The sequence below is a fragment of the Carlito syrichta genome, unplaced genomic scaffold (assembly GCF_000164805.1).
Source record: "Carlito syrichta isolate Samal-C Ts95f unplaced genomic scaffold, Tarsius_syrichta-2.0.1 Scaffold311948, whole genome shotgun sequence".
Taxonomy (NCBI): Eukaryota; Metazoa; Chordata; class Mammalia; order Primates; family Tarsiidae; genus Carlito; species Carlito syrichta.
In genome coordinates, this window is record NW_007256044.1 from 409,977 (window position 1) to 436,710 (window position 26,734).

Here is a 26,734-nt window from a genome sequence, read left to right on the forward strand (position 1 = left end):
AGTGATATGATCTGAGATGCATTTTTCAGTGAAATACTCTGGCTACTGGGTGGAGTCTAGATTAAGGGAGGAAGCAAAGAAGGAAGTAAGAGATTATTGAGGAGGCTGTTGTAGTTGTCTAGGCAAAAAACGATGCTGGCTTGCATTGGGGTGCAAGTGGTAAAGATGGAAAGAAGTGAATAGATTAGAAATTATTATTATTATTATTATTATTATTATTATTGGCGGTTGAGTCAGCTAAACATAGTGATGGATTAGATGTGTGGGGCAAAGGAAGATCTAAGTTAGCTCCTAGATTCTTGGCTTGAACAGCAGGGTGGATGGTATTGCTCTTGTTGAGATGAGGTACAGATGTCAATATGTTGGGCCATGTTAGCTCTGAGAAGTCTAATGGATGCCAAGTAGAAATGTCCAGGAGGCAGTCTGGAGCTCTGAGGTCAGGTCAATGAGAAAGAAGGAGCACAATTAAGAACCTCTAATACAGAGAGATTATTTAAAGCCAATGGATGGGATGAGATACTCTGGCAGAGATCCTATACATTAGAAGAGGTGGGGCCCAAGATTAAGCTCTGGAACATCCAAATATGTGGAGGTTTAGCCAAGGTAGTAAAGTAAACAAAGTCTACTGAGAAGAATGGGCAGTGCAGTATGAGTGTGATGTTATGAAAGTTAAGAGAAGAAAGAATTTCATAAACGACAGACCCATCAGCTATGTTTAACGTCACTGAAAGTTTAAGTACATAAAAGCAGAGCCACAGTCCTTCAATTTGACAGCAAGGAAGTAACTGATGACCTTGAAAAGAGTAATCTTAAGTCGTGTGGTGAGGACAAAATTTGACTGGAAAAAGTTTAGGAGAGTATGGGGAAGGAAGTGGTAATAGGCTACTCTTTCAAACAGTTTTTTTTAAGGTAAAAAGAAAATTGATAAGTATTGGGGAGTAAGGTAGAGTTGAAGAGGTTTGCTTCCTTTAAAGATATAGCACGCTTCTATGCTGTTGAGGATAAGCCATGGAGTAGGAGAAATGGATGAAGCTGGAGATAAAGTGACTGACAGTCAGTTGAAGCTTTTTTGAAGAGGTGAGAGGGTTGCATTCAGAGTATTGGATCACACTGGTTACTTTTGACAGGAATAGTGCAACCATTGTAACCAAAGAGAAGGTGAGACATTGACACTGCACAGTAAATTAGTAGGTTGATTAGTAGGAGGATTGCTTGTATGTCTCAACTAAGTGGGATGGACAAGATTATTACCTGGGAGTCATTATAGATAAGGATATATTGGGTGAATGGGGGTGGGGCGGAGGAGTGATGGAGGAGATGAGAAGGGAGGAAGAAAGAAAGCTACAATTATGAATAGGAAAAAAGATATAAAATAGGCATAAAAAAACAAGAAAGGAAACACACAAGACAGTATGACAGTATACTAATGCTGTCAAGTATGTGGAGATTTGTGGCCATGGATTAATTTAGTAAAATTCTGTGATTTCTTCATGTAGAGTGCATGAAAACAATTCTATTTTTTCCCTTTCTTCTGAGAGATTTATTTTGGGTTAAACCCAAACTTTTAGTGAAAGTACAAGTTGGAATATTGTCACAGAATTCTGAAGCTAGATGTGACCTCAGAGACCTCTTAGTCCTAATTCATTCTTTCCAGAAGACAAAGTTCTTTCCTGTTAATTTATTACAATACATAATTCTTATGCTATTTCTGTTAAGTCTGTCCTTCATAGCACAACCAATTTTTATCACATGTCCCACTTTGTACATTGTATATGCATATATACTTGTTATCACAGCTCCTGTGAATGTTGATCTTTCTCATTTATTCGCACATTTGTTTCTCCAGTCTACTTAGGTCACCTCCCTCCTTCTTTTCCTTCATCCAACCAACTTCCAGTTCATGCCCTTCTTGCTCTTTCTTAAATTACTATATCCTTGGCCATTTAAAAGACCAGGAGTTATTTTCTGTCGTACTCTCAGAGCCTGGCACAGTGCCTGACACTTTGGTTACCCTCAATGATGGCTGAGGTAAGTAAGTTTTATTTTTGCTTCAGTAAATGAAAGGTGTATCACAACACTTACACTGTGATTAATTAATCTGTAGTCAAAGAACGTTTGCTATACTAGAGAAGAAGGACCAGGTACAGTGAGTCCGCTGAGCTCTCCGTGGAATTGGCACCACTTCCTTTAATGCTTCTTTTACAAAGTCTAGTGATCTTTCTCATTCTTGTCCTTTCTGTATTGGCTTAGTTGTGACTGGGGTTGTATTGTTACCATGACTGCAAAAATACCTGAGTACCCAATGAGCCTTGACATTGTGTTCAGAAGCTAGGAGGAAGACATTGACTTACAACAGATCAAGCTCTCCTCCTAGGAATCCCATAGGGACCATTTGTGTTTCAGAGGAGTTAAGTACATTCCTCAGGGGGGTAGTCAATTTCCCTGTCTCTGGGGTTTTAAAAATATCTCCTTCAATTTTATCCTGAAATTTCATCTGTATTTCTGTTTTACCTTCAAAAGTCAGTGCCTCATTATTTGAGTTTGTTATGCACCAGCAAGGTTTCATTTAAAAAATTACCATATCATTAGATTTCTTACTTTGAGCTGACAGAAGTTTGATTTAAAATGGGAATCCTTTGATTCTTGCCAGAGGGTAAAAAGTGTGGAATGAACTTGACATCAGTCTCTCACATCTGCAAAATTCTTTTTCCAAAAGCTCTTGCACCCATCCTTCCTGTGGCTGCTCTTGATTTCAGACTCCTCTTACCTCCATCTCCTGACCTAAGATGTCTCCCTGGCAACTCCCTGTCGCTTGCTGCTGTCAGAATCATCTTTCAGACTACAGTTTTCACCACAGAAACAAGAATTTGAATACTGCATATTCTCACTCATCATCTTAAACATTGGGCACACAGGCACAAAGACAGGAACAACTGACACTAGGCACTGCTGGTGGGGGGAGAGAGGACAGGAAGGGGGATAAGGGGCATCCAACTCCCCAGTGAGTACCAGGTTCACTCCCAGGGAAGAAAGGGCTCCCTAGAAGCCCAAACCTCAACTGCACACATTTCACTTACACAGCAAACCCTCACATGAACCCCACAACTCTAAAATAAAATAAAATAAGATTTAAAAAATAAAGACAAAAATAAAACAGTTCTGATTGTTATTTCTTTGCAGACACCTCTGTTGGCTCTCTTTTGCTTGGAGAATGTGGTGACGGTTTCTGAAATGGACAGGCCTGGCACTGTCTGATTCTCATCTACCTTTCCATGTTTTCTCTCTCATGCACATGTCCTACATTACAACCAAACATGCCTGGTGACTCTTTCCTGAACATACAAGGGGGACCCCTCCCCAGAAAAAAAAAGAGTGTTTTTTGCAGGATGAGCCCTTTGTAAGTGTTCTAGGAACCCACTGGCATCAGTGTACCAGCTAGCATGTTGTGAGAGGCTGTGTTGCACAAGAAACGTCTTGAGTGGTGGCAAACAAGTGACTGGCTCTTCCACCAAGACAACACACCTGTCCACACTCTACTGAGTGTTTAGCAGTTTTTGACCAAGCAGCATGATCCTCGTGCTCCACCCTCTGTAATCACTCCATCTCACCTTGAGCAAATTTTTCTTGTTTCCCCAGATGAAAAAAGTGTCGATGTGGAAGGGGTGAAACAAAAAAGGGCAGAAGCACTAAAAGGCATCAAAATGGACAAGTTCATAAACTTTTGAACAGCAGAAAATGTATCTTGATAGCTGTATTGCATCAGAGCACTTTGAAGGTGACTGAAGTAGAAACATGGTAGAATAAATACACAGTTTTTAAAAAAATAAATGAATTCCAGGTTTTTTTGGGGGGTTCTCCCTTGTACCTTTTATTTTCTCATCTTAAAAACTTCAGCACGTGTGACATACTCACATGATCATTTATTCAGAGCCCCAGTTCCTCATCTCAGTACTTTAAATTCAGCACAAAAGCCATGTCATCCTTAAAACTTTTCTTGATTCCCTCCACCTAAAAGTGATTTTTTTTACTCCTCTGAATTTGCATAGAGCTTAAAAATATCTCTCTGTCATAAAAAATGTCTCTCTGACTTGTGTTATTACTATATTGCTACTGTTAACTACCTTTCTAAAACTTACGTGCTAAAATTTAGGTTATCTTTATTTTTTATTTTTGAGTTGGAGGTCTCACTGTGTTGCCCAAGTTGGAGTGCAGTGGAATGATCACGGCCCACTGCTGCCTTGACCTCCTCGATTCAGGTGATCTTTCTGCCTCAGCCTTATGAATAGCTGGGACTACAGACTACAGCCACATGACACCATGCCCAGCTAATTTTTTTTTTTTTTTTTAGTGACAAGGTCTCACTAAGTTCCCCTGGCTAATTTCAAATGCCTGGTCTCAATCCTCTCACCTTGGCCTTCCAAAGTGCTAGCATTACTGGCATGAACCACTGCAGTTGGCCAAGGTTATCTTTATATTCCACACACTGAATGTGGTGCTTCCCACCCAGTGGTTTATAAGATGAATGAGTAAAACACAGAGGAAATCTTCTATTCAGCAAATGCTTTTGAGGAACCACTGTGTTCTGGGCATCATGTCAAATGTTGAGAATATGTTGGTGAAGAGGGTTGATGCACTCTTTGTCTTCATGTGCATAGATTCTAATAAGCAGTGTAGACATTTAGAAAATAGTTTATGATAAGCAAGATATTTGCAACAAATGATAGGGGGTATTAGAAGGTGCTCTAGGAATATATGAGGGCAGAACCTCCAAAACCAGAATTTGTTTATTAAAAATGGTATATTTATTCTGTCTTGTTTAAACTTCAGTCACCTTCAAAGTACTCTTCATCTGATGCAATACATCTCTTGAGATGGTTTTTCCGCAGCTCAAAACAGTTTTTAAACCCATCCATTTTGATGTCTTTTAGCGTTTCTGCCATTTTTTGTTTCACATCTTCCACATCGGCAAAATATTTCTCTTCGAGAATTTTTTTTCATCTGAGAAACAAACAAACAAAAAAGTTGCTGAAGGTGAGATTGGGTGAATTGGGTGAACAGGGAGGGTGAGACATGGGGATCATGACATTTTTGGTCAAAAACTGTTGAACACTCAGGGAAGCCAGTTCCATGGGGCTATTCAGCACTGCCCACACAAACCCATCATGTTTCCTTTCTCTGCAGTTTACTTCTATATTCTACAATGTTTTTTTCCTATTTTCTCCCCCTCCTTAATTTTATATTCTACGCTTTCCAAGAAGATAAACTTCACTCCTACTCCTTAAATAAGTAAAAGTTAGCATATTACATGTCCTGTAGTCACATTGTGCATGCAAGTTGGCATTCCTATCAACCCTTCACATCTTCCCTTGGGTAAAAGAAGAGACACTCCCTTTATGCCTAACTCTGCAGTCATTCTGTCTTCTTCTGCCTTCTTAGGATTTCTCATTGTAATTGTCATCTCTCTCCTATATTATCTTATCGCTCTCTCTCCTCTCCTCTCATCTCCTCCTCTTTTTTTCTCTTTCTTCTCTCTCTGTCTCCCCCTCTCTTTGTCTCCCCCTCTTCTCTTTCTCTTCTCTCTATCTCCTCTTTCCTTCTGTCTCTCCTTTCTCTTTCTTCTCTTTCCCTCCCTCTCCCTTCTCTCTGTATCTCCCCCATCTGTCTCCTTTCTCTGTCTCTCTCCTCTCTCTTTCTTCTCTCTCTCACTCCCCTCTCTCTGTCTCTCTCCACCTTCCCCCTCTTTGCTCTCTCTCTCCTCTCCCTTAACTTCTTTCTTATTTTAAAAGTAAACAGATGAACCCCCAAACAAATCTCCATCAACTCCACACCACAACTCTAGCTACAGGTTTTCTTGCCTTTCTCAGCAAAATATCTTGGAAGAGTCAACTACAATCACTCTCTCCATCTCCTCACCTTCTGCTTCCTGCTCAGCATGGTTCAACCTGGCTTGACACACTGTTCCACTGTCTCTACCACAGTCAGTTGAGACTTCTTTGCCCCTATGGTTAATAGACCTTTCTTTCCTTCCTCATCTTCCTTTACTCTCAGTAGCATTTGACGCTGTGCCCATTCCCTTCTCTTCAAAATTCTCTCACTTGGCTCTGATCACATGGCTTTGCATTGAAGTTGATTGATTTTGGATTGGTTGACTGGTTTTCCATGAGCTGTTTCTTCTCAGCTTTCTTGATTGCTTCTCTTCTGCTAACCACTTTTAGAGGTTGCAGCATCTCAGGTTGTCTCCTAGGCCCTTTTCTGCCTCTCTGCTCTTGTTACGTGGAGACCTCTGCTACTTACTATCCTGCTTTACTTACTACCCACTGCTTTACTTACTACTCGGCATGCTTATGGCCTCTGATCCATGTCACTGACCAGGTCACTCTTCTGAGCTCAAGCCCACACAAATCCCACTTGGATGGAGAGCATGTATAAAGCTGAATTCCTCCTCTTTTCCTGCCTCCTAATTGTGTTCCTCTCCCAGTGTTCCCTCTGTCAGCATATAGGCTCCTTTCTCTCTGTTGTTCATGGAAAAAATCTGGAAGACAGTTCCATGCCCTCCCTCACCCCTGAAATATAAGGAAAGCATTTCAGTCTCCCAAGTATATTGTTTAAAGGCTTCAGTTTCTCCCTCTTGTCACTGACATTGCTTCCCTGCCTATGCCAAAGTCTGACACTGAAACACCAAGAATGGTGTATTTTCTGGTTTCCTCATGTTCCTCTGGCCCCTTCCAATCTACCCTTCACTGTAATAAGAGTGAATGGCAGAATATCCCCTTAACAACCTTCATTGGCTCCTCACTGCCCTTAGGGTAAAGCACAGTCTTGTCTTGTTTCTTTGACATGGCTTACATGACCTTCCACTTTCATGGGGCACCCTCCACACACATGATACATTTTCCCATCACGTCAGACTGTTTTTGGTTTTCAAAAGAGCCATCAGTGTACTGGTTAGCATTATTGTGAGAGACTGCATTTGGCTTCAGTGAATTATTATTTTGGAGATTCTTTCAATATGTTTGCCCATTTTATGATGGACAATTTATGAGCGCACCTGTCCCTTACAGAGAAGCAGTGAAACCCAAACTCCAGCCTCTTAGGATAAGTGGATTGTGTTGGAGTCCAGTGATCTCAGCACATGAGACAGCTTAAGTAAATTCTGTGTCACCACGAGAGCACTAAAGAGCTCTCCTTGGCGATGATTTAGTCATAGCCCCAATCTGCAATCATAAATTCTTAGTAAGAAGTTGAGCAGCATCAGGCACAAACCTATCTTATTAGAGTTAGCATATACTTTTCTTTCCTACAACATAATAATATATGAAGTCCATCTTAATAGAGCCTCAAGTTCTTACTTAGAGTGTTTAGCATCTTATTAACATAAAAAGCAAAGCATCCGTCTTCTTACCATATCACCAAACGAAAACATGCTTTCTGTTCACTTTCTCAGCTATTATAGTATATTGCTAAATGTTTGGGATAGAAAAGTGCAGAGTTTAATTAGAAATTCTTTTATGTCCTTCTCTCAGGTAAGTGCAGTACCAAAGCCTGCTTATTTCAGGAATACTTATGTTTAGTTTCCCCTATGACCTTTAATTTTGCATTGCATTATTTTTTTACTCAGTAGCTAAGTGAAATACAGCATATATTTTTGCTATTCTTATATAACATATGTTTCCTATATCTTACATCTTGGAGTTTTGTTGTGAATATATGTAATCCTTGTTTGTCCTTTTGCAAAGAATGGAAATTCTGGGATTGGTGCTCAGTTCAAAGTTTCAATCTTTAAAAATCCTATACTTGAAGAATGAATGCATGTCATCCAAAATAAAGTATTCCTCAATCCTCACAAAGGTCTTGAGATGGGAAAGAGAAACTTGCTGGAGCTTAACTTCTTTTTGCTGTCCTTTCATGTAATTTCTTAGGAACAGGTCTGAAAGTGGTCCTGAATTTAAATGGAAAGTTTAGAAAGACAATTATGCTTACTATAATTCTAACCCTTCTATGAGGTTATAAATTTTCTTTTTTCAATATTAATAGAGAAGCTGATTTGTTGAAAATCACCCTTAGCATTTTGAGTTGGAAGATGTTACTAGACCCATTGAAAATATTGTTATGATTGTTTAAATGTAGATGACTTTAAGATTATATCATCAAAGAGCTGTTGATCAAGTGGTAAATTTAATGAAGTTTCCCTACAAAATGCACAATCACAATGGATTATAGTGGAATGATATACAGGCAATCAACAACCTCACGTCGTACTAACATACAGATAGATCCTTGTCATCAAAGTGGTATGGTTTAATGAACCCAAACACTCCCTAGGTGTGCTACTGTTTCTTTTCTTCTCTTTTATTTTATTTGAGTTGGAGTCTCACTCTGTCACCCAGGGTGGAGTGCAGTGTCACGCTCACCGCCAACGCAGCATCGATCCGCTGGGCGCAGGCGACCCTTCCACCTCAGCCTTCCAAGTAGCTGGAACTACAGGTGCACACTACCAAGGCTGGCTTATTTTTTGATTTATTGTAGAGATGAGGTCTCTCCAAGTTGCCCCGGCTAGTCTCAAGACCATAGGTTCAAGCAATTCTCTCACCTTAGCCTCCCAAAGTGCTGGGATTATAGGCTTGAGCTACTGGGCCTGGCCACTGTTTCTTAAAAGTGATACATCTTTATGTAGGAGGACTTTAAAACAAACACAATGCCTGTGAGCCCTTTGGAGACTTCTAGTGTGTTCAGCAATGTGGTCAGCGCCCATAGCCATTTTCACTATGTCTCTCTGGTTCAAGGCCATGGGCGATACCCTTTGCAAACTCTTCAGCTCAGCATTCCAGCCTTTCCACCAGTTTTCCACCCCAATACAGTCAGCCTCCTCTCCTCTGCGTTCCTCCATGGGGCCTTCACAACTGTCAAAACAAGTTTCTGCTCTTTCCTACACAGAACTTGGTCTTCCTCGTTTCCACATCTTGACACATGCTGTTTTTTCCTTTTATCTGTGCCAATTCATGTTCCATGTGACAAGCAGATTACGCATGACTTATCATTTTTCCAATAAACAAATAAACAGCTTTAATAATTAGTTCCATGTGACTCTTCAAAATCTCTCTTTACCTCTGCATTCTCTATGTGTGAAATTCAGTCATACATTGTGTTATTTTCTATCTTTGAAATTTTGGCAGAGCATTTAAATTCATTCTATCTCTATATTGAGAATAATGCCAGTGCTACCTAGTGAATTTGTTGTAATGAGTAAATGAGATAATGTATGTAGGTATTTAGAACAGGTTTGGCACATGATAAGGTCATGATAAATATTGTTACTGTACTAAAACATGTACTCACATTCTTTGTATACAATAAGTGGCTGAATGTTTTCTAAGTATTTCTTGTGCTCATTTTGTCCAGAAAAATGCCTCTTACAGGAAGGGCATTCAGAACTCTCTAGATAACAATGCTGAGACTTATGTCCCTTATTAGTTAAAACATTTTAGTCACATGGACTTTGTCTCCATCTTGACCTATTTGAATTTCTACATTTTAAAAAGTTATTAGCTGATATCAAATGGTTGACGATTGGTAATCTTAATGCAGATAATAGTTAAGGAGGTAATCCATTTTTGGCACTCAGGACAGTGCCTGGCATGCAGGGAGAACTCAATAAATCCATTAAACAAAATACCCAGTAATACCCTGAAAATTATTGTTTCTTTTATTACTTAAAATTTGCACATTCATGACATCCCAATTTTTGAGATGACCTATTTAAATTGGGAAAGAGAAGCATCTTACCAGATGTTTTCATTAAAATTTTTTAGCAGATCTGTGAAAATCTTCTAAATCAATTCAATAAATACCTAGAAAGCAACCACCAGCAGCTCGGACCGTATTATGTGTTAATTTCCAAGGATGATTTGTTGAATATCAAAATCCAAAAACGAGTTCTGAGGAAGTTTTGCCAGCTTCCATGTTGGATTACTTGAATTCCATGTTTTAAAAATGCAAAATTTTGTTCTAAAGGAAAACAAAATCTTCACTTAATACGTTTTCACAGATACTTTACCCTTTAAAAACAGCAGGTTTTACAAAGCAAAGTTTTTCACTGTGTGTTAATGACATTTAAATAGTAACAACATAAAATAAAAAGCAAAAACCTTGGGGCCAGAAGATATTTCCAAAGATATTTCCATTGAGTTTCTTTCCTTTGAGAATTTCCTAAATTGTCTCTCATACCCAAACTCTAGCAATAATTTGCCTTTAAATGACAATTTTAAAAATAACATCACTGATGTGTTTTATTACTGTCCTTGGTCACAAGACCATTTTGATAGACGTATTTTTTGAGATACCCTGCTTGCAGAACATCTCAATATTTTTGCCTTGTATACGTTGTTTTAGAGTAAGATTGGGAGTTTTAGAATGAGACTGGGACCTACTTCAGAATATTGTCTCTAAACATCGGCAAGGTCCTCATTGTTAGCTCTGCATTGCAGTTTGCAACTGTCCCAGTGATCCACATTTGCCAAGGCATCGGGCGGGAGCCTGAAACTCAGCCCCGGGCCGCGGGGGCGGGATTAATGTCCAAAGCGCAACCCCGACTTCCAACTGATTGGACGGAACGGCGTGGGCGGGGCCTCCCGACCCGGCCTACGGCTTCCGTCGCTAGGGACGCTCAGCCCTGGCGGCCGCGATGGAGCAGGACGAGGGGCTTAAGGCCTTGGACAACATCGTCACGCAGTTCAGCACCTACGAGGACTTCCTCGACTCGCAGATCACCACCGTGGACCTCTACTACCTCGAGGTGAGGGTTGCCTGGAGGCCCGGGTGTGCGTCCCCTGGCGGCGGGGCCAGACGCCGCGGTTTCGGGAGAGGGCTCCCAACCGCTGGACAGGGGAAGCCTCGGGAACCCCCGCCCCGCGCCGCCTCCGTCCCGGCGGCATCTGGGTCGCGCGTCGCCCGGTCTGGACACACCTGTGCGCACCCGAGGCGTGGACTCCTGCTTTCCCCGCGCCCCCGCTTCTTCTCTAGCGGGAGGGGCCCGCGGGGAGTCCCAGGATGGGCGGGGCTCGGGACAGACACCGGTCTCTCCCACCGTGGCCGGTTTGTGTTAAGGGACAGAAGGCGGCGTCTTTCCTGGCGATGGGCGCTGGGTTCTAAACTTGGCGATCACAAAGTCTTACAGGGACCCGTGCGCACGTCGGGGGCTTGCGGGCACATTCCTCACTCGAGCTTGGAGCTGACGACCCCTATGAACGGCGACAGTAGAAACACCCAAGGAGAAGGGCGAAGCGGGACCCGCTGGGCGGCAGCCGGCCCCTGCACCCCCACTCCCTCTGGAATGGGGTCCTGGTCTTCCGGGAAGACCCGGCCAACGGGAAATAAGCTACCAGGCCCGGGAAACTGGGCGGGGGACGGGAGGCCTGAAGCCCCGCGGGCTCTCGGCTACTCCCCCACGACCAAGGCGAACACAGGCACAGGCACCGACCTGCAGTCCTGGAAGGCCGCCTGGCCGCGGGACAGACTCGAGACAGAGAGCAGTTGCCACCAGGGGCGCCAAGTAGCTCAGCGTCAGGGAGGGACGTGGGTCCCGCCGCCAGCCTCCCTACACTTCTAAGCTGCAACAGTGAACTCTGCATTTTCGGGGATGGACACTTTGGGGCTTTAAAGATCTAGATAAAGCGGGGGTTTCTCTTAAATATGAATTGCAGACTTCAAAAGTGCCTATTCTTCAAAACACATTGATGTGCTAGATGTGAAAAAAAAAATTTTTTTTTTGAGTTGGAGTCTCTGTCGCCCAGACTGGAGTGCAGTGGCACGCTCACGGCCACCGCAGCCTTGACCTGCTGGGCTCCGGCGATCCTTCCGCCTCAGTCGTCCAAGTAGTCGGAACTACAGGCGCACACTACCACGCCAGGCTAGTTTTTGATTTTTATTGTAGATAGGAGGTCTCGCCAAGTTGCCCGGGCGGGTCTCGACCCCTCAGGCTCAGGCAATCCACTCGCCTCGGCCTCCCAAAGTGCTGGAATTACAGGCTGAGCCACCGAGCCCAGCCGTGGAAACAGAAAAATCTAATTTTAGCGCTCTCTCTGCCACAAACAAGTTGTGTGACCTTGGGCAAGTAATTTAGTCCTTCTTTTTATTTTTTATTTTTATTTTATTTTTTTGAGTTGGAGTCTCACTCTGTCGCCCAGACTGGAGTGCAGTGGCCGCTCCCGGCCACCGCAGCCTCAACCTGCTGGGCTCCGGCGATCCTTCCGCCTCAGCCTTCCAAGTAGCCGGAATTACAGGCATGTGCTACCACGCCCGGCTGATTTTTTGATTTATTGTAGAGATGAGGTCTCGCTGCCCAGGCGGGTCTCGAACCAGCGGGCTCAGGCAATCCACTCACCTCAGCCTCCCAAAGGTGTGGGATTACAGGCTGAGCCACCGAGCCCGGCTAGTCCTTCTTTTTAAAAATAATAGAATTAACTACTAAAAATTAACTGATAACGAAAGTATCTGTTAAAAACTAAGGTAGGTGGTATTCCAGCATAACTTCTGGCTTCAAAAACAAATGTCAAAATATTTTGTACAGGTAATATGTTTAAAGTCATGAAGTTTCGTTTTATGTCTTGCATCTAAGACACCGAAGTGAAGGGGAAAAAGTAATACTGCTAAACGATGCTTGCATCTAAATTTTTGTGTATTTAAATAAGCAAAAATGAAATGCAGATAGTAAACATCCTGATAGAATAAAATCATCTTTGTAGCACTGTGGAAGGCTGGCACACAAGTCTAGTGTCATGAAGAGTGGCTGCGATATTTTCTAAGGCAGAGTTTTTCATGTAAGGAATTAAAAGACATTAATATTTATTAGGGATGAACAATTAATACTCTGTGTTTCATCAGTCAGAACTTTAAACTGAAACTTTAAAATGGAGGTCGTGACTGTATTTGGGGGAATGATAAATTTACCTTTAAATTTGGCACTGGTTAGGCTTCTTCTTATTATACTTTCAGAAAAAAATAAGGTGAAAATTTAGTTGAATAATGAGAAGGCAAGTATATATATCTTTGGATTGGTTAATGACAGTTTTTAAAGTGCTATTAGCTCTGGATACCTACAATCCCAAATACATCTTATAGATGCGGGTTAATTACACGCTGAGGTCACGCAGAAGCAAGTAGACTTCTCAGAATTCCTTCAGTAATATGGTGAGCAAGTTTTGTGGATTATGGTTCATGCCATGTGAGGCAATCCTTGTTTTCTCTTTCTCTCTCTCTCACTTTCTCTCACTTTCTCTCTCTCTTTCCCTCTCTATCTCTTCCTCTCTCCCTGTCTCATTGTCTGTTTTTCTTCCCCCTCCCTCCCCGCATGTGTGTGTGATCAGTAATTGACTTTGGTTTGAATGGTGCAAATTTTTTAAGGCTTTTATTTTAATTTTGCATTATGTACAACATGATGTTTTCAACTGTATATATATTGAGGAATGGTTAAGTCAAGCTAGTTAACATGTTTATTGCATCACATTGTTATTGTCTTTGTGGTGAGAACACTTGAAATCTACTCTCTTGACATTTTAAAAGAATATAATATATTGTTATTAGCTATAGTTGTGATGTTGTTCAATAGCTCTCTTGAACTTATTTGAATGGAACACATTTTAAACAATAAATTAGAGATAGCATATCCTAGTTAGAAGAGCCTAGAGTTGTGAGATTTGAGTTCTCACTCTGCAGTGTTGTGTTTTTAATCAACTTGATATTCCATTATTTTACCTGCAAAATGAAAGACTGGGCTGGGCTACATTAAGTTTCTTTCTGTCTGTGAAGTTTTATGAGTCATCTACACTCTCTCTGCTCGTGCATACATCCATGTATTTATCCAGCCATCTTTTTATCTAGTAACCCTTCACCAAGAGCCTACTGAGACAGATGCTGTCTCACTTGCTGGGAGTTTAAATACGAATCTGTTCTAGATTTCACCTCAGGAACCTACGTTAAATGCAGTGCTAACAGTCTAGTCTAAGTTTTATTTATTCAACAAATATTTATCTAAAAACTCACTATCTTCCAAGTACTCTTTTATCATGTAATACAGGCATATGCAAGCCATGGCCCATGGGCTGAATGTGACCCTAGACAGCTAGGAATGCAGCTTCACAAAATTTTTTATCATCATGTGTTTTTTTAGTGTTTATTTTCCTCATGACCCCATGCATAGTTCTATTTTTGAAGTTCACTATAATGCCTTATTCCTGACATTACTTTTTGGCAGCACCCACATTTGTGAGCAGCTGTTTTCAATGATGAAGCACATGAAGAGTAGAGTTCAAACAAACAGTTCTGACAAGCACCTTGAGAACTCACTAAGAATAGTGGCAACTTCCATCTACCAGACATTGATTAGGTTTACAAAAACAAGGTCAAATTTCCCAATAGTTTTATATTGTTCTCATTTTTATAAAGTTTATTATAAAAATATAAAAACATCTTAGCCAGGCTCGGTGACTCAGCCCGTAATCCTGTGCTTTGGGAGGCCGAGGTGAGTGGATTGCCTGAGCCTGCAGGTTTAAGACCCACCTGGGCAACTTGGCGAGACCTCATCTCTACAATAAATCAAAAAATTAGCCGGGTGTGGTAGCACGCACCTGTAGTTCCAGCTACTTGGAAGGCTGAGGCGGAAGGATTGCCGGAGCCCAGCAGGTTGAGGCTGCAGTGGCCGGGAGCAGCCACTGCACTCCAGTCTGAGTGACAGAGTGAGACTCCAACTCAAAAAAAAAAAAAAATATATAGATATATAAACATATTATTATGTGTAAACACTAACTGTATCACATAATTTATGTGCAGCCCAAGGCAATTCCTCTTTCCTTGATGTGGCACAGGGAAACCAGTGGGTTGAATGCCCCTGGTGTAGTATGTTCTTCTGCTGCCAACAGTTTTTAGTTAATTTCCATAAAACATTAGCACCAACGATCTACATACACAGTGGCCAGATTATCTGTCTGGATCCGTTCTTGGCCCTTCTCTGCCTTTATCTATGTCCCAGAAGATGACCTCAGTAGTCATTAATCAAGGCACTTTGACTTTGAGTTGGTTTCAGCTAAAGTGAGATGCCAGCAGGAGACCTGGGTCCTGGAAGGAAGTGGCCAGAGAACCTGCTCCGTATTGCCTTCCTGCTGGCTGTGGTCTGGAGGCGGGTACATGCCTGGGTTAGGCCAACTTCTGCCGTTGACTGCAGCACTTTTCCAGGGTCCTGCTACAAGGGCTGCTCCTCTCCACCTCCTTTTATGCCTGATGGTGCTGTCGGCATCTCCCCATTGCCAGCCCAATAATGCTTCACCATCCCCTGTTGGGTTTTAGTAGTTTTGTCATATCTTTGTAAATGGTGCTTTTATTCTTCTGAGTTTCCCAACTATTTGCTGCCATGACCCTGACCTCTATATACTCATTTAACATCTCAGATCATGATCAGTACACAAATGGTGTATGAACATAATAACTGCAATATTCTTTATGTGATACTTGCTTAGAAAAGCAAGTATGGGGTAAAAAAGAAGGAAGACCAACATGGGTTAATTATTTGATGAGCTGGAGAGGGACAAGGTGGATAAAATATGCTCTTTATTCTGTGTTCACCATGTTTACTTGTTTTACTAGGTAGCTGTAAAACATTAAATTTATCACAGTATCAGCAATTACTTTTTTTCCCTGCTAGCCCATATAATAATACTTGTTCTGGGAGTTAGTAGCATCTAACCTAATTAATCCAATTCTCTAAATTAATATATAAATATTTGAAAAGTTTTGTTAAAATTATTGAACTGTAGTTGTCCAGGTTCTTTCTTGGTTATTAGTCCACTTAAATAAGCACAGTTATTTTATTTCAGTGGCTATCTGTGATCAGTGAAGAAATAAAAGTCCTAATTAAATTGCTTTCTCTGGTAAAAGATCAAAGGGTGTTAGAATCATTCTAAATTTCCCTAACTAATGAATACCAGTCATGGCTAAATTATTTACAGGGATGAGCAACATTGAGTTTTACTTAGATAATTATCTTCTCATTATTTAGAAAATAGAAATAAATAAATCATAATATTAAATCTTTTGGATATAACCTTAAAATTATTGGAAAGTTAACAATCAGTGAGACTAGAAAAAAATCAGTAGCAGAATTCACCATGATTATACAATAAACAACTCACAAACAACCATTGTATCTTCCCCATTATTCATTGCATCAAGGTACAGAGTAAATACCGTTCCCTATTTAAAACATCTCAATTCATATATTTTAGAATCAACTATCTTTTGTTTATTCAATAGAAAAAAGTTGGCTGCTCTTAATTAAGAGGAATCCTATATTTTTCTTTCAGTAAGTTCACAGCAGTACTTCTTCCTAAATGTAAATATTCGCTTCCTCATGCACATAAATTCCTATAATCAGGATAAAACTGAACCAAGAATGTCACATCTCCAAAACTTCTAAAATATTGATATAATGATAACATTAAAATTCTATGAGCCTAATACTTTCCTCGGTGTCTCAGTTGTGTCTCTAACAATTCCCTAAACACTATTTCCTGTGTATTTACAGAATGTTCCATTCAGTTTTGAATTTGACTTCAAGTTCCTGCTGACCAGAGATCAGAGTGGAATTAGGGACGCCCAGGGAGAATGTGTGGGTGAGAAGAGAATAGGGCAAGGGAACTTACAGAAGAACAGTTATTACTCAAGGCAAGGATGTGGAAATGCTGTGTTCATGAAGAGGAACAAGAAGAGGGATCAGAAAAGTCAGAAGTCAAGGAGACAGAAGGATCCAGAAGCCAGGAGGGTCAGGTTTAGAGAATCAAAGGAAGTCAGGAGACAGGAGAATCCAGATAACAGGAAGGGCCAGGCATGTCAGAGGTAGACAAGGAGACAGGAGGATCCAGAAGTCAGGAGGGGTCAGACAAGTCAGAAGAAGTCAAGGAAACAGAGGAGGATCTAGAAGCCAGGAAGAGTCAGAGAATCAAAGGAAGTCAGGAGACAGGAAGACCTAGAAACCAAAAAGAGTCAGATTGTTGGAGGAAATCAGGAAATAGGAGGATCCAGAAATAAGTCAGGGTCAGATATGTCATAGGAAGCCAGGAGATAGGAGGTTCCAGAAACAAGGAAGGGTCATACAAGTCGAAGGAAGTCAGGATACAAGAGGATCCAGAAACCAGGAAGTGTCAGACGAGTCAGAAGAAGTCAAGGAGACAGGAAATTCTAGAAACCACAAAAGGTCAGAAGAGTCAGAGGAGGTCAGGAGAAAGGATGATCCAGAATCCAGGAAGGGTCAGACGCTTCATGGGAAGTAAAGGAGACAGAAGCATTCAGAAACCAGGAAGAGTTAGATGAGATTCAGGAAGCCAGGAGACAGGAGGATCCAGAAACCAGGAAGGGTTTGACACATCATAGAAAGTCAAGGAGACAAGAGGATCCAGAAACCACAAAAGGTCAGAAGAATCAGGGGACGTGAGAAGACAAGAGGATTCAGAAGCCAGGAGGGGACAGATGGGTTGAAGGAGTCAGGAGACAGGAGAATGCAGAAACCAGGAAGGATCAGACTAGTCATAGGAAGTCAGGAGATCGGAGGTTCCAGAAACCAGAAAGGATCAGTTGAATCAGAGGAAGTCAAGAGATAGGGGAATCCAGAAACCAGGAAGGGTAATACGAGTCGAAGGAAGTCAGAAGACAAGAGGATCCAGAAATCAGGAAGGGTCAGACGAATCAGAAAAAGTCAAGGAGACAGGATGATCCAGAAACCAAAAAAGGTCAGAAGAGTCAGAGGAAGTCAGGAGAAAGGAAGATCCAGAAACCAGGAAGAGTCTGACACATCATGAGAAGTCAAGGAGCCAGAAGCATCCAGAAACCAGGAAGGGTTAGATGAGGTACAAGAAATCAGGAGACAGGAGGATCTAGAAACCAGGAAGGGTTAGATAAGGTTCAGGAAGTCAGGAAACAGGAGGATCCAGAAACCCGGAAAGTCAAGGAGACAGGAGGGTCCAGAAAACATAAAAGGTCAGAAGAGTCAGGTGAAGTGAGGAGACAGGAGGATTCAGAAGTCAGGAAGGGACAGACAGGTTGGAGGAGTCAGGAGACAGGAGAATTCAGAAACCAGAAAGGGTCAGACTAGTCATAGGAAGTCAGGAGACAGAAATATTCAGAAGCCAGGAGGGGTCAGACAAGTCAGAGGAAGTCAAGAAGACAGGAGGATCCAGAAACCATGAAGGGTCAGATGAGTCAGAGGAAGTCAGGATACTAGAGGGTCCAGAAACCATGAAGGGTCAGGGGAGTCAGAAGAAGTCAAGGAGACAGGAAGATCCAGAAGCCGCAAAAGGTCAGATGAGTCAGAGGAAGTCAGGAGAAAGGAGAATCCAGAAATCAGAAAGGGTCAGACATGTTACAGGAAGTCAAGGAAACAGGAGCATGCAGAAACCAGGAAGTGTCAGATGAGTTGGAGGGAGTCAGGAGACAGTAGATCCAGAAACCAGGAAGGGTCAGACACGTTGCAGAAAGTTAGGAGATAGGAGGATACAGAAACCAGAAAGGGTAAGATGAGTCAGAGGAAGTCAGGAGGCAAGAGGAATCAGAAACCACAAAAGTTCAGACGAGTTGGAGGAAGTCAGGAGACAGTATGATTCAGAAATCAGGAAGAGTTAGAAGAGTCAGAGGAAGTCAGGAGACAGGAGGATCCAGAAACTAGGAAGTGTCAGACAAGATATAGTAAGTCAGGAGACAGGAGGATCCAGAAGGAAGAGTCATAGAAGTTTAAAGAGGCATGAGTATCCAGAGACCAGGAAGGATCAGATGAGTCAGAGGAAGTCAAGGATAGAAGAATATCCAGAAATCACAAAAGGTCAGACGAGTTGGAAGAAGTTAGGAGAAAGAAGGATCCAGAAACCAGGAATGGTCAGACAAAGTCAGAGGTTGTCAGTAGATAGGAGGATCCAGAAGCCAGGAAGGGTCAGACACATCATAGAAAGTCAAGGAAATAGGAGGATCCAGAAACCAGGAAGGGTCAGACACGTTGTAGGTTGTCAGGAGACAGGAGAATTCAGAAACCAGGAAGGGTCAGATGCCTTGTGGGAAGTTAGGAGACATGAGGATCTAGAAATCAGGAAAGGTTAGATGAGTCAGAGTAAGTCAAGATACAAGAAGATCCAGAAATCACAAATGGTCTGACAAGTTGGAGAAAGTTAAGAGAAATGAGGATCCAGAAACCAGGAATGGTCAGACACATCGTAGGAGTCAAAAGACAGGAGGATCAAAGAATCAGGAAGTGTCAGACAAGTCGGAGAATGTCAAGAGACAGGAGAATCCAAAGATCAAGAAGAGTCAGAGACATCATAGGAAGTCATGAGATAGGAGGATTTAGAAACCAGGAAGGGTCAGATGAATTGGAAGATGTCAGGAGACAGGAAGGTCTAGAAACCATGAAAAGCCAAATGAGTTGGATGGAGTCAGGAAATAAGAGGATTCAGAAACCAGGAAAGGTCAGAAGAGTTGGAGGATGTCAGGAGACAGGGGCATCCAAAAACCAGGAAAGGAGAGACATATTGTAGAAAGTCAGGAGACAGGAAGATTCATAAACCAGGAAGGATCAGATGAGTCAGAGGAAGTCAGGAGTCAGGAGGATCCAGAAACCAAGAAGGGTCATATAAGTCAGAGAAAGTCTGCATACAGGAGGACACAGAAAACTAGAAGGGTTAGAAACATTGTAGAAAGTCAGGAGATGGGAAGATTCAGAAATGAGGAAGGGTCCAACAAATCTGAGGAAGTCAAGAGACAGAAGGATCCTGAAACCAGGAAAGTTCAGACAAGTTGGAAGGAACAATAGACAGGAGGATCCAGAGAGCAGGAAGGGTCAGACATGTCATATGAAGTCAGGGATACAGGGGATCCAGAAAACAGGAAGGATCAGATGAGTCAGAGAAAGTCAGGAAACAGGAGCATCCAGAAACCAGGAGGAGTCAGACGAGTCAGAGGAAGTCAAGGAGACAGGAACATCCAGAAACTAGGAGGGGTCAAACACATTGTAGGAAGTCAGGAGATAGGAGGATCCAGAAACTAGGAAGGGTCTGATGAGTTGGAGGAAATTAGGAGACTGGAGGATACAGAAACCACAAAAGGTCAGATGAATTGGAGGAAGTCAGGAGACAGAAGGATCAAGAAACCAGAAAATGACAGACACATCATAGGCAGTCAGGAGACAGGAGGATTCAGAAACCAGGAAGGATCGGATGATTTGGAGAAGTCAGGAGAGAGGAAGATCCAGAAGCAGGAAGTGTCAGACATGTCATAGGAAGTCAGGAAACAGGAGGATCTAGAAACTAGGAAGGGATAGACAGCTCATGGGAAGTCAGGAGACAAGAAGATTCAGAAATCAGGAAAGGTTAGATACGTTGTAGGAAGTTAAGAAGACAGGAGGATCCAGAAATCAGGCAGGGTCAGATAAGTCGGAAAAAGTCAGACAGTAGGATCTAGAAACCATAAGGGTCAGGCAAGGTGGAGGAAGTCAAGGAGACAGGAATACCCAGAAACCAGGAAGGGTCAGACATGTCATAGGAAGTCAAGAGTTAGGAGGATCAGAAACGCGAAAGTGTCAGACAAGTCATAGGAAGTTAAGGAGACAAGAAGATCCAAAAATCATGAAAGGTCAGATGAGTTGGAGGAAGTCAGGATTCAGGAGTCAGGATGATTGAGAAAGCAAGAAGGAACAGACACATCATAGAAAGTCAGGAGACAGGAGGATTCAGAAACCAGGAAGGGACAGATTAGTTGGAAGAAATCAGGAGACAGGAGAATCCAGAACCAGGAATGATCAGACATATCACAGTAAGTCAGGAGACAGGAGGATCTAGAAACCAGGAAGGGTCAGAAGAGTTGGTGGAAGTCAGGATACGGGGGGATCCAGAAACCAGGAAGGATCAGATGAGTCAGAGGAAGTTAGGAAACTGGAGGATTCAGAAACCAATAAAGGTCAGATGAGTTACAGAAAATCAGAAGACAGAAGGATCAAGAAACCAGGAAGGGACAGACATGGTATAGGAAGTCAGGGGAGAGGAGGATCCAGAAATCAGGAAGGGTCAGATGAATTGAAGGAAGGCAGGAGACAGGAGGACCCAGAAACCACCAAAGGTCAGACGGGTCAGAAGAAGTCAGGAGACAGGAGGATCCAGAAACCAGGTAGGGTCAGATATGTCAGAGGAAGTCAATGAGACAGTAGGGTTCGGAAACCAGTAAAGGTCAGAGTAGTCAGAGGAAGTCAGGAGAAAGGAGGGACCAGAAACCAGGAATGGTCAGATACATTGTAGGAAGTCAAAAGACAGGAGGATCCAGAAACCAGGAATGGTCAGTTGAGTCAGAAGATGTCAGGAGATAGGGGGATCCAGAAACCAGGAAGGGTCAGGCATGTCGTAGGAAGTCAAGGAGACAGGAGAATACAGAAACCAGGAGGGGTTTGACACATTGTAGGATGTCAGGAGACAGTAGGATTCAGAAACCAGAAAGGATCAAACACCTGGAAGGAAGTCAGGAGACAGGGGAATGCAGAAACCAGGAAGAGTCAGACTAAGTTGGAGGAAGACAAGGAGAGAGGAGGATCCAGAAACCAGGAATGGTCAGATGAGAAGGAAGACATCAGGAGACAGGAGCATCCAGAAACCAGGAAGGATCAGAGGAGTCATAGGAAGTCAGGAGACAGGAGGATCTGGAAATGAGGAAGGGTCAGACAATTCAGAGGAAGTCAGTAGACTGGAGGATCTAGAAACCAGGAAGTGTCAGACACATCATAGGAAGTCAAGGGGACAGGATGATTCAGACACCAGTAATGGTCAGACGAGTTGGAAGAAGTTAGGAGACAGAAGAATCCAGAATCCAGGAAGAGTCAGATGAGTCGGAGGAAGTCAGGAGAAAGGAAGATTCAGAAACCAAGAAGGGTCAGATGAGTTTAAGGTAGTCAGAAGACAGGAGGATCCAGAAACCAGGAAGGGTCAGATGAGTCAGAGGAAGTAAGGAGACAGGAGGATCCAGAACACACCAAAGGTCAGACAAGCTGGAGGAAGTCAAGAGACAGGAGAATTCAGAAGCCAGGAGGGTTCAGACGAATTGGAGGAAGTCATGAGTGGATCCAGAAACCACCAAAAGTCAGAAGAATAGGAGAAAGTCATAAGCCAGGAAGGGTCAGACTGGTAGGCAGAAGTCAGGAGGCAGGAGGATCAAGAAACTACAAAAGGTCAGGCGAGTAGGAATAAGTCAGGAGGCAGGAGGATTCAGAAGCCAGAAAGGGTTAGACAAGTCAGAGGAAGTCAGGAGACAAGAGAATCCAGAGACTAAGAGGGGTCAGATAGATCACAGAAGTCAGGAGACAGAAGAATTCAGAAACCAGTAATTGTCAGACACATCATAGCAAGTCAATGAGATAATAGGATCCAGAAACCACAAAAGGTCAGAGAAGCGAGAGGAGGTCAGGAGATAGCAGGATTCAGAAGCCAAGAGGGGTCAGACAGGTCGTAGGAAGTCAGGGAGACAGGAGGTCCAAAAGTCAGGGGCAGCCAGGAAACAAAACCCAAGCCCTGAGAACAACATGTATACAAAAATAAGTGGAAGTTATCCACATGAATCCCAGCATAAGAGCAGCTGGGGCAACCCATCAGCAGTCATTACTCCTAGAATATATGTGTATCTGTGCAAGAGGAAAGTGGAATCAAAGAGTGGAGCATTGAAAGACCCCCACAACGAGAAGGCTACCATGTCCCTAGAATGCAGTGGTCCTTTGGATAACAGCTGATGCTGGAAGAGGTTTGGCCTCTCAGTGAGTAAGTGAGTACCAAGGATCCCTGGGAGGTATGCAGGAGATGGAACACTCCAACCTCTGTGAACTTTTGACTCTACATTCCATGGCTCCCTTGGACAGGGCTCCACACTGCAGAGAGGCTTTTGAGAGTGGGAGCAATAGTGAGCAGAATGGGGACAAGAGAGGAAAAACTGAAAAGAGAAGGTTCAGATGAAAGGGAGCAAAGAAATCTCAGAAAGCTAGTGTCAGCTTTTGGAACACTATGAAAACAAAATAAGAGTGAACCACTTTTAAATATTCAGGAAAACTGAAGATGAACTATAGAAAGCATTGCAGTAAAAACCTGTTCAAAGTTATAAGAAATAGGAAAATGAGAGGCAGAACAGTGCCCCTCTAGACAGTGAAAGCATGTCAGAAAGACATACTTACAGACTTGTGATCTTTTTAAATACAAAGGCATTCAGAAAATGACATATATATATATATATATGTATGTGTGTGTGTATATATATATATGAAAATTCAGAAATGATTTGATAAAATTCTGGAAAGAATAAGGAACAAAAACAAATCTTTAGAAATAAAAACTAAAGTAGGAGGAACAAGAGTGGATAAACAGCAGATAATACCTTCAAGAAATAAGAGGGAAAAAAAGAGGAAAACTTAAAAAAATTAAAAAACAATAAAAAGAAAAAGACTCAGGGGAAACTGACAATTACTGAAGATAAAGAAGATTCAGCATACAGATAGTTGGCATTCCTGAGGAAGTCAATCAGATCAAGGGAATGGAGCACATACTAAAATCTACAATTCAAGAAAATTTTTGAAATAAAGAACAAAAAGATTCAAAATTGCATATTGGAATAACATACCCTGACCTAAGAATTTCAGCCCAGTGTGACCAATGCCAAGACATATTCTAGTAAAATTATGTGAACTTAAAAAAAGACAGAAGTCATCTGAACATTTAGTTATAGACAGCAAGTGATTTATCAGGTTAATGAAATAAAATTATTATCAAGCCTTTTAACCAAAATGCTGTTAAAATGCCAGCACAAGTTGAAATCATTTACGTCAGATTCTTAAAGAAATAAAATGTGAGGCAAAGATTTTATGTCCAGAAAACCTAACTGCTGTGACTTGAATGTTTGTCCTCTCTAAAACTCACGCTGAAACTTAATTCCCATGTCACAGGGTTGAGAAATAGGACCTTATGAGGTGATTGGGTTGTGAGGGCTCTGCCCCATGAGTAGATTAATTCACTCACAGGTTAATGGATTAATAGGTGATCATGGGAACGGGCTGGTGACTTTGTAAGAACAGGAAGAGAGACAGGAGCCAGCATGTTCAGCCCCCTCCAAAGCAATTCCCTGCATTCCTTGGGACTCAGAAGAGTCCCCACCAATGAGAAGGCTCTCACCAGGTGTGCCCCCTCTACCTTGGTCTTTTCAGCCCCAGAACTATAAGAAATAAATTGGACTGGCAACACTGAACATGCAGTTGCTAATGTCACAAAAAGGGAGACAATCAGACATTTTAGGGCACGAAATAAAAAAAGAACCACTTACAAACTTTCTAAAGACATCACAGTTAAACCCAATCACATCTTTGCATCCAGCTGCTAGGAAGACAGAGGGACATATTGAACTGCTCCATAAATACGTATTCAGCAAAACCAAATGGAGACTCTAGTTTGAACTGCATATGTTTTTTTTTTTTTTAATTACAGATTAAAACAAACTTCAAGGACACATGAAATTTTTAAAAGTAGGCAAAACTAAACTGAATACTGAATCTAGGAATACGTTGGCTGGTAAATTTATAAAGAAATGCAAAGAAGTGATTACTAAAAGTTCAGGAATATGGCTGCTTTCAGGAGGAAAACGGTGGCTACTGGGAAGTCTTGCATGGAAAGGCCCCAGGAAACCTAGCAATGCTTCATTTTTTGACCTGAGTGGTGGTTACAAGGGTAGTTATCTTTTTTTTTTCCACTTTATTGTAGAGACGAGGTCTTGCCAAGTGGCCCAGGCTGATCTCAAACCCCTGGGCTCAGGCAGTCCTCTCGCCTCCACCTCCCAAAGTACTGGAATTACAGGCATGAGCCGCCACACCTGGGCCAAGAGTATTTGTCTTATAATAATTTATTAAGCCCTACATTTGTTTTGTGTGAATTTCCATATCTATGTTTTTATTTTACAAGAAAAAAGTTCTTAAAAGTTAATGACTTACCAGAATTAAATTGTAAGAGAAGTCGTTACAATTGAATGACATAGTAATCAAGGTGGTAGTTTTGTTGAAAAAGTTCAGCAAAATTTTTCTAGTTTATCAATAAAATAATCAGATGATTAATTTTTTTCTGGGTATTCTAGGTATTTCTAGGTTTTTGCACTAACAGTGACAGCTAAACTGTGTTCAGTTGCTAAAAAAAAAAAAACTGACAAAAATCCAAAACGGCAGTGCTTACAAATCTAGTTTATTCTTGGAAAAATCTACAATATAGTAATAGCATGAAAGTAAGGCGATGCATCACTGTCAAAGTTTGCCTCACAGCAAGGGAAGCTTTCTCTCTGGGCAGGCTGAGAAAGCGGCTTCCACATTATCTGTGACACAGTTGAGAGAGCAGAGAGATTCATCAGTAGTGCAGAATAGATCTAGACATAGTAACATATTTAAGAATTTAGTATTCAAAACTGTAGAATTTCAAGTTAGTAGAGAAAAGAAGCAGTATTCAACAACTAGTGCCAGCAGCTATCTCTTTTGGAATAAAAAACTTTTTGAAAAAGTAAAAGTATTTATCTTTTCCAAACCAGACACCAAAATATATCCAACGTGCTCTGAACATTTAACTATAAGGAGTTACAGGAAAACAATGACTTCAGAAAAAATATTTGCAGTTATTTTGCAGACATTAGTTAACACATTTAATACACATACAGTGTTGTTACAATTTAGTAATAATTGAGCAAAGTTTTCATTTAATAATTCAAAACAACTCAAAAAGAGGAAATGCACATGACTGGTAAAGTGTGTGAACAGATGGTACAACTTACTAGTAATCAAAGCAATGCAAATACGATGAAGAGTGTATCATTTTCATTGCTAGAAAAAGGCAGTGATCTTAAGGCACACTAGTGAATTCCGTACAATACATGTCCTCACAGAGTTTATAGAATGTGCAATCACTAACATTTTATTGTATGTATAGTTAATGAAAGGGTATTCGAGATGTATTTGTTAAATGTCAAAGAAGTGAGTCATGGAAGATTCTGCACAGCATGATTCTACTTTTAATCAAAGAAGTACAACACACCCAAATATGTGTCAGGAGCAAGGATTGAAAGGTCAATGATTATCTCTGAGTGATAGGTCACAGGTGATATATGATATGGGTGAAATGTCTGTCATATTTCTCTAAGTTTTCCACAACAATGCTATATTACTTTCATAAGGAGAAAAATAATGAAATTAGTAGTACTTATTTAGTTGTGAGCTAGCCATCAGCTTTCTGCTTGTTATAAATTATAAACCTTTTTGAATCCTAGGGCAGAAAATGGAGAAAGGATATACGATTTTAAAAACATTAACTTTTAAGTGGGTCTACAATTTCATTTTTCTACCTACCTTATAGTTATCGGAAAAGTCTTGGGTTCTAGCGATAAGGGTGTGGTTGTTTTGGCATTTGGCATCAAGTAAGACTTTTTCTTTGTGCACCTTAAAGACATTATCTTGAGGACTGGGACAAAATTGTGTTTGGATTTGCAAATCAAGATTCCATTTTATTTTTTTTATTTTTTATTTTTTCGAGTTGGAGTCTCACTCTGTTGCCCAGACTGGAGTGCAGTGGCCACTCCCGGCCACCGCAGCCTCGACCTGCTGGGCTCCAACGATCCTTCCGCTTCAGCCTTCCAAGTAGCCGGAATTACAGGCATGCGCTACCAC

General features: G+C 41.6%; 1 protein-coding gene across 1 annotated transcript in view; it reads left to right on the plus strand.

Annotated features, from left to right (window-relative positions):
* Positions 1-10,681: 10,681 nt before the first annotated feature.
* The window catches only part of CUNH4orf22 (chromosome unknown C4orf22 homolog), an 18,183-nt gene continuing 2,130 nt past the window's right edge, over positions 10,682-26,734 (plus strand). The window contains exon 1 of the mRNA XM_008069356.1: positions 10,682-10,792. Coding sequence (XP_008067547.1) covers positions 10,682-10,792 — 111 coding nt within the window. The remainder of the gene's footprint in view (positions 10,793-26,734) is intronic.